This window comes from Branchiostoma floridae, chromosome 4 (assembly GCF_000003815.2).
Source record: "Branchiostoma floridae strain S238N-H82 chromosome 4, Bfl_VNyyK, whole genome shotgun sequence".
Lineage (NCBI taxonomy): Eukaryota > Metazoa > Chordata > Leptocardii > Amphioxiformes > Branchiostomatidae > Branchiostoma > Branchiostoma floridae.
The window spans coordinates 16,414,807-16,423,545 of NC_049982.1; the positions used below are offsets into that span (position 1 = coordinate 16,414,807).

General features: G+C 43.3%; 2 protein-coding genes across 2 annotated transcripts in view; one reads left to right on the top strand and one right to left on the bottom strand.

Moving 5' to 3' along the window:
• LOC118414444 (phospholipid phosphatase 5-like) overlaps nucleotides 1–27 on the bottom strand; it is a gene marked incomplete in the record, with an annotated part of 5,595 nt that extends 5,568 nt beyond the window's left edge. The window contains 1 exon segment of the mRNA XM_035818481.1: nucleotides 1–27.
• Nucleotides 28–243: 216 nt separating this feature from the next.
• LOC118413599 (WD repeat-containing protein 11-like) overlaps nucleotides 244–8,739 on the top strand; it is a gene marked incomplete at its 3' end in the record, with an annotated part of 16,281 nt that continues 7,785 nt past the window's right edge. Inside the window, 10 exon segments of the mRNA XM_035817126.1 lie at nucleotides 244–494; nucleotides 1,015–1,084; nucleotides 3,344–3,385; nucleotides 3,585–3,738; nucleotides 4,300–4,473; nucleotides 4,793–5,000; nucleotides 5,420–5,633; nucleotides 5,774–5,915; nucleotides 6,212–6,796; nucleotides 7,115–7,199. Of these exon segments, the coding sequence (XP_035673019.1) occupies nucleotides 430–494; nucleotides 1,015–1,084; nucleotides 3,344–3,385; nucleotides 3,585–3,738; nucleotides 4,300–4,473; nucleotides 4,793–5,000; nucleotides 5,420–5,633; nucleotides 5,774–5,915; nucleotides 6,212–6,796; nucleotides 7,115–7,199 (1,739 nt within the window).

The following is an 8,739-nucleotide window of genomic DNA, read 5'->3' on the forward strand; positions in this document are numbered from 1 at the left end:
GTACCTGCGTCAATAATTTACCATTTACTAGTAGCTCAGCTGTCAGTCTTTTATTGGGGTGGGGAGGGGGGCTACCATAGCCTCTCCGAGAGTCTGCGTTTTCCCAGAAAACCAAATGATGTCAACTCTGACTTTATTGCATAGCCGATGCAACAACGTAGACGTAGATAATGCAACAACAAAACTTCTCAGTGACAGACGTTAAATTGTACTTTCCTGTTGTATTTCTGTCAGCCGGCTTCATACGTGTCAAATTTTCCTTCCGAACCGCATTTTCCTTCCCGTCATGCACTGTAAACAACATGGCTGACTTAGGATCTTAGTTGAAAACTCGGCCGGTGTACGTCGGAAAATTCCCTCATTTATGCGGTTTGCTCGAAATCTTTGCATCTAAACACATCACCGATAGCAGCGAGCTAATTGTAGAGCATGAAGACGCTACAGATGGCCCTGACAGGGGCCCTGCACCACCAAAACAAAGGGGCTTCCGACTGGTAAGAGATACGCCTTCGTCATCAGTCATTCGTCTAGTCACATGATAATTCATCCGAGTTTAAATTAGTTTTTGCACACTCTTACTTATGGGCCCACGTCTATAAAATCATGACCATTCCTGTCAAGTAACGACGAATGTGCATGGTTGAATAGTTGGTCATAACTTTAAAGTCACTGCTTCACTGCTGAATTCTAAGTAGAATTTGATATAACTGCATATATATCGATGTGTTGAAACAGGCTAGTATGATAATTTTTAACGTCACCGTCTTCTGATCTTCCGCCCCTCCCATTGATCTAAGCTTCTTCATCAACAAGTCGAGTATTGTTAATCAATGTCATATATACGTAACACTGTATTATTCATGCTTTTACTTGTCAACATGTAAAAATATGCACAATGACAAGTTTGTCTACCTGGTTCATTGTTCAGAAAACCATGTCAGCTATTATAGTATCAACGTTATATATCGTTAGGTACAGTTCATGAATGTCCTTGTTCAAATGGTATTATTTTAGGGGATGGCCGGGCCTGCTGGCGTATGGCTGCCAGAACTTTGTTGTAGTGGTGGATACTCGTACTGTGCAGGTTGGTATAGAACAGCATGCAGAACAGCAATAGCTCAACTTTTAAATCATGAGTTTGGATCACAAGTTGTAAGTCTCTTGTGTGCAGGGTACAAATGTATGTCTGAAGGAAACTGCATTTTAAACAGATTGAAAATTGTTAACTGTGCTAGCCTAAGGCCAGACCAGTTTAATCAAATGGTTCTCCAAATCTTCCGCTCCTATTTTTCCCAAATTGAAACATTACTTTTTCCTGTTATAACGTTAACGTTATAGTGTTAACTAAAAGGTGGGAAAATTATGATTGCATAAGTATACTGTTGTTTTTCAGTTTTTGTCTGCCAACCTTTTCACCTTCAATATTGATGTTTTTTAATGAAGGTCATACGTGTATGCTTAAAAACTGTACTTTTAATAAATAATTTTTAGCAAATAGGTACACCTACTATACAGTGATACTGTCAGGAGAAGATGGTTGTCTGCCATAGAATGTTTGTTTGCTTATTTTCAAGCTGAAAACGTACTATATAGCTAAAAGCAAGTAAAACTACCATTCTTTATATGTTAGCCCTTATTTTCACTCGTTCAAGACATTACAGTATGCAGTTTTCCCCCTGTTGCTCCAAATGAGGGTCTGCATGGGGGGGGCCTTGGTAACGCTTAACGGTGAATTCAGGAGGTCCGGTAACGCTTAACGGTAAATTCAGGAGGCCCGGTAACGCTTAACGGTAAATTCAGAAGGAGTTACAACGCATAACACTTAAGTAACATTGGCCTGCATTCCTATTCATACAGCGCTAGAGTAGTTATATCAATGGGTGAAAATATCCGTTTAATGACATTGTGAGAAGCAAAAGGTGCCCAGAACCCGGAGGAATGACATGTCCATGACATCTGTAAATTGACGGAGGCAGATCTAGAGTTCCCGGCCAGTCACAGAGACGACGGTAGCAAATTACTTATGGAGGGATTGAACTATTGTTTCAGCACATGGAGCGCCAAAGGCGCGACGCATCCCAAGGGGGTCCGGGGGTATGCTTCCCGGGAAAATTTTAAAATCAAGACCCTCTTAAATGCTTTTTCCTGCATTTTTCGGCAAATTTTGCCGACCGACTAAGCTACAGTAGGTTGATTTTAACATTTTCATCAAATTACACATGGTTATAGCTTTGGCCCCAGAGCCCCCGACATATTTTACCATTTCGATTCGAGCTCGGAAGGCACGAGACGTTGCAATATAAGTCCGGGGAAATTTTAAAATCTGGACCGTCTGAAACGCCATTTACTGCCTTTTGAAGGACAGATTTTGCTGTGAGACGAAACTAAATTAGATTTTATTTGAGAGAAAAGATTTCTTTGTGCGAAAACCCACGCCCCTAACATATTTTCACCATGTCGTCGTAAGCGCCAAGGGCGCAAGCCGTCGCAAGAGAGGTCCGGAGAAACCTCATTTTCTGCATTCTAGGAGTACTTTTTGCCCGAAACTAAGCTTGACACTGAAATCTGTATGAGTGATAAAGTTTTTGAAGGCAACGCTTCCACAACATATTTTACCCTGTCCAGAGACGAAGGCCGGGAGGCTCGGAGAAATTTTTAAATATGGACCCTTTGAAACGCCATTTCCTGCATTCTCAGGGGTTCTATCTGGCATTAGACTTCGTGTGTATAACGGGTTACGAAGAATTTCTTGGTAACGCTTAACGGTGAATTCGGGATAACAAAGAGCGATTAACGTTGAATTAAAACGACCAATAACGCTTCACGATGAATATACCGATAACGATTAACGTTGAATTAGAGCAGGTCGGTAACGATTAACGGTGAATTAAAATGGCTCGTAACGCTTAACGGAAAGGCATGCAGACCCTCCCAAATGCTTTTCTAGAAAAATCTGAGAACCAACACAGCAACAAATTAAATTGGTGTGACCTATTACATCACTAAGTCTTCCTTACTTACTGTAGGTCCCTATGCATTGTATATTGTCAATACACTTGTAAGCTGTCAAAGACTCAAACCCTAGCTCTTTATCCACACCTCCTCCCTACCTCTATCAATTGGCCCCCAACCAAGTCCTGGACAGTGACAAAGTGATGATAAGAAAGCCAAAGCAAAAAGAAACTGTAGATACCTTATAAAATTACAGAAAGATCAGTGTTTGCAACTTAATGCATTAACGTTACCGATTTCAGTTCATGGTAACGGAGCAAAATCTTTGATACATGTAACTTATATTGTTATTATAAAGAATATTTACAGTAGCTGTAACCTCATTTTGCAGGTCATTCAGACCCTTGACAGACACAAGACCAATGTTGTCAAGGTAAGAGCAATGAGTTTATAGTAAGTCTGAAATCTTCTTTGTTTACAAAGAAATCCCTGATTTATGCTGACCTTTCTCGCTCCTTTGTATGCTGTTACTTAAAATGTACATGTTTTTGTTTTTGATCTGTAAAATAAAGCATGTAAACATTGATTTTGTGGCTCTTTAATGCAGACTTGTTTGTTACAACATTTGATAGGTAAAGTGGGCACGTGAGAACTACCACCATGACCTGAACCTCCCATACACTCTGCGACTAGCCTCGGCTGACTCTCATGGCAGGATTGTGGTATGGGATGTCAGCCAGGGGCTCATACGTGCAGACTTCTATGATGGGACCAAACCTGTTCAGGGTGAGGAATCTGTCATGGTCTTTCTTTTGTGGTTAGGATCAATACAATGGACATGCAACTTGATTACTTGTTTAATCAGCATGATTGAATCTGTCAGCTTGGCTGTATAATTCAATTTTTTGTCTGTGAGATGGAAGTCCCAGAAGAGTACAAGTAGATTAAGGCATATTCTAAGTACTGCGGCTGCATGATGTCCATCTGTAGTGGGATGGGAGAAAGAAAAGGGAAACTCAAAAGGTCTGTGCGGTCAGTGGTCATGAGTCAACTTTAATCTTCCTTTATCGTAATTTGTATGTATGCAAATTAGGATATTGTAATATTGTTATCAGGTAGAGATATTGTACGTTAGATATTGATTACATCTCTTGTTTTACATTTTTGGTCCATGTGGCTGGTAGAATGATTTGTGCTTGCCAGAAAATCATCCAAATAAAATTTATCCTGAGCAATTGAAGTACAGCTATTGGGCCACATGGGTTTAATCAATTCTTCCTACATATCATAATAGACAGAGGTAAGAAGTAACAAAAAAGTCTTAACTCATGGCTGTCCTTATTTCAGATTTGGAATGGCTGTCCACCCAGGATGCCTGTCCCACATTGCTGGCAGCCATCCACCCTCCCAGCTCGGTGGTGCTGTGGAATGCTGACACTGGAACAAAACTCTGGAAAAAGAACTTCAACGAGACTCTGCTTTCATTCGCCTTCGACCCCTTCAACCCTGCCAACATGACCTGTATGATATCTGTTTAAACTCTGTAGTACTGTATAGTAGAATACCTTTTCAAGGCTATAACAGGTTATGTGTATCATCACAGTAAGAGCTTTAGCAAAGATTGGTTTTATCAAATTTCATGCTCATGAATTATACATGAACATAAATGAACATTGAACATTGTAGATATTTAACAAAATGTGATTGCTGTGTTTTGGGTGTATTAAATTAAGAAATTTTTTCAATGGTTTGTATGCTGTGTAAACAAATAAATGGCTTTACAGAAGTAGAAAAAGTTTATTGAAACTGCTAAGTGACTTCAAATGCTTTGTCCTTCCAGTACTGGCCAATGACTGTATCCTGTTTGTGAGTGACTTCATGACATCCAGACCTCCATCAGGAACAGGTCGTCGGTTCTACATCTCTAACCCTTCCAGCCCTGTCCACTCTGGGGCAGCAGAGGGGGGGAGGTCGTCAGAGCGCAGGACAGGGGGGCGCTCAGCGCTGAGGAGAAACTTTAAACTGCTGGTGGGAGATGTCAAGGACAGGTCAGGCACAAAATTGTGTTGTTCATATAAGACAAAAATTGGAGGGAGAATCAACCACTTGTTTTTTAAGATAAAATGAATGTAATGTATTGGTGGAGGTTTCTTTAAAGGCTATTTAGATTACTGTAAATGCAGAAATGTTCGCGGTGGATTATTTAAAACCACCGCGAACATTTTTCCAGGGCATTAAGATACTACAGTGCATGGTGCTACCGCGAAATTAAAACCACCGCGTAAAGTCCCTTTTCCCGCTACCACGAAATTAAATCCCCGCGAACTTAAATGCATTTACAGTAAGTCTTAGGAGAGAGCAGCAGAATTTTGCTGCCACACATATAAATCTTATAATAAGCAGAACAGGAAATCAAAGAAATTGTGAAGAACTATGAAATGTTTTCTGTGTGCTGCGTGTCTTACAGTACTAACAAAGAGCTCCTTGACAGTGTGTTCCCCACGTCCAAGGGAGGGGAGGACACGGTGACGCTGAACGAGTGTCTCCAGCTGATGTACCTCCGGTCCTGCCGGAACCACCTCCTCCTCGTCTACTCCAAGGAACTGCTCATCCTGGACCTGGAGATTAAACAGACAGTCGGCATAGTTGCTATAGAGAGGAGTGGGTCGCCTTTTTTACAGGTAAACACGGTCAGAATTGATCCTATCACGCCACTTGTTCTTGCACAAATTACTAATGATATACTGGTAACTTTGTATAGTTAAGACTGTACTATGATAGAAGAGGAGTTTCTGTTAAACAGGGTCTCTCTTATCTAAAGGTGATAGCTTGCAGACAGAGGGATGCACTGCTGTGTCTTCATGAGAATGGCAGTGTGACAGTTCGTGTGCGGAGAAAAGTTGTCATGGGGCCATTCTCAACACCAGTGGACCAGATTGGCAACATGGCCTCCCAGCAGACAGGTGTGGAATTGCAGATACGTTCATTGGTCCAGTATTAAGTACTTTAATTGCTCCTCCTGTACAAAATGTCACTGGGCTACAACAGCCTTATCCTTTCTGAGAATAGTATATTCCAGTTGTTATAGAAAATATGTCTATCTTTTTCCTGTCACTTGGCCTATTATTAATATAATAAAATGATAAGTATAATAATAGTATTATTATATTAAACATTTCTAGGGGAAGTAATGATGCCTGTTAACTGAAAGGTGGACTGTACTGATTGTTTTGAGTATAGAAACTGATTTTGTTTGCAGGTGACTTGAGCCCATTGGGTGAGCAGGACGTCACATACGAGCTGCGCTGTCAGTCCGAAGCTCTCCGCATCACCAAGCACATACGGATCTCAGGCATGGCGGCCTGCCCCGTGAACGAGCGCTCCGTGGCCGTCTTTGTGAACGATGGCCGTATCATGTTTTGGAACCTTACTACCATCCCTGCTGTAGTACAGGCCAGAGACACTCCTAACCACACACAGACACACCTGTCACCGCTGCACTCCCCAGGCTTTTCTCTCAGTGACAGTGGGAGTGATCCCTACAAGTATCCTTCTTCCTCCAGTTCCAGTGAGGCCTCTACAGCCGCTGCCTCACCTGCAAAAACTGCCAAAATCTGCTCCGTGCCAAGAATGTGCAATGTCCCACATACAAAGATGGCAATATGTGACATGATTGGTCAGACTTATGGCCCAACAGAACCCAGCGTGGACAGACAAGGGTACGTGTTCAGATTCACCCTGCAGGGGCTGTTGAGTGGACTGCCACTACCCCCCACAATCATCAAAATGTGTCCACCTCTAACAACAAAGAACTGGAATGTGTACAGACCACTGCTGGCAGTTGGTAAGAACCTCCCCAAGCTTTCTTCACATAATCAGGAACTTGACCTTGAATTTGATGGAAAAGAATGAAAAAATTGTTGTCTGGTCATATTTCTTACACTTCCATTTGGTCCTTGTACTGCTCCCTGTCAAAACTCGGAGTGCTGTAACTTTTTCTTTATTTTTTTTTAAATTTCCTTCTGGTGCTGTTGGCTCTACGTATGTGATGACTTTCCCTGTACACTACAGTGTGTTATATCTCATTTGCCATCCTTTGACCTACATGTACCATATGCTAACTTAGTAACTGTGTGTTCTCATTGCCTCCCCACCTGCCCAGGTTCTTCCCATGGTCTTGTCCAGGTGTACAACCTGTCCAGTGGGCTGCTATGGAGGGAGTTTAACATCCACACTTGTCAAGTAAGGTAAGAGACAAGGTCTACAATTGTCCCCTGCATCCTCTCGTTAGTCAGGCAGACTGAATCAGAGAATGACTTCAGGTGTATCTGAGCCTGACCACCCCCATGTAGCCTCACTTGGTAGCTCCCAAAGTTGAAAGGTCACGGGTTACCCATGATTCCTCGTCGCGCATGCGCATCAGTCTAAATTTTAGAGCGTACTGTAAACACCTCCGGTAGTTTCCAGCTCCGGTTTTGGGGGCCCAACGCGTGTTTTGGGACCCGGACACGACTTTCTTCGAAGACTTCGGCGGCTCGGCGATTTTCTACGGGCGGCGCAGGAGTTTTTAGCGGCTTTGCAGCGACGGGAGCCGCAAGAACTCCGAACAAGTTCGTCAACATGTGCGCCGAGGGTCGGCGCCATTACTATCGTCAGTCTTCAACGTCGACTTCTACGCCAGTTTTGGGCGTTTTGGGTGCTCTTTCGGGGGTACTCAAGCGATGGAGTTCGAGGTCTCGAGTTCGGGAAGGTTGTCGAGCTTGCTCCGACCGCGAACCGAGAAGGATGGCGCCAAGAAGAAGTTGAGAAGTTGGCGCCAAGAAGAAGGTGGCGACATCGCTATCGGCGGCCACAAAGAAGATGAAGACGACAGGGCTGGCGTCAACGAAGTTTTCACCGGCCGCTAGCAGCGATGTACGTATTTTTCTGTTTTTATTTCAGAAACGCTGGTGATTTTTGAAGATAGATGAGGACGCAGTTTTGTCAACCTATGCCGGGTTCCGGCATGCTTCGTCTCCAATGGGGCCGTTCCAGAGAAGCAACGGCGACGTGACGCGGCTGTCCACAGCTTGCGACGGGACAGCAGGAGCGTTAGCGGCTGCTGGGACGACAGTGTCTTCGTGGGTGCAGCTAGACCCGATGAAGAAGTCAGTCAGGCACCTTGTGTTGCTGACGACTTGGTGGTTGAAGAGAAGATGTACTTTGAGCACGACAAGCCCTGTCGTGGCAACGACTTGGAGACAACAGCACGCCGAACAACGCTTGTCCACGTTGGCGGTGCTGACTTCAACTACACAGCATCAAGAGCGGTAGTCAGCTGCCATTACATGAAGCAGGGTGAGCTCTTTGTTCTCACATTTATGTTTCAATGTACTTGTACAATGTTTCTATTTTTAGTGGCAGGTTGGAAATCCTTTTGTTTAACAAAGTAATGAATTAACCGAGGCAGTTAATTCAGTTGTGGTAGTTTTTTGAACAACTACAGTTTTCAGTGTTGTAGTTTTTGAACAACTACAGTTTGTTATGTATGATTGCTAGGACAGTTTCTTACTTCCTAGGCTCTGTTCTTGCCCAATTGTCTTGCACATGTGGGTTTTTATGTGAGTTTTTCCCAGGGTCTTTTTCTTAGATCCTCTGTTCCCTCGATCTGGGATAAAGGTCGTCGACCTGGCCTCAGAGACTAGGCCCATTCGGCAGTGTTGACAAGCAGAACAAGTCAACAGCTAGACACAGTTGTTGTTACAGCATCGGCCACAGGTCGTCGAGCGGAGACACTCTACTACAACT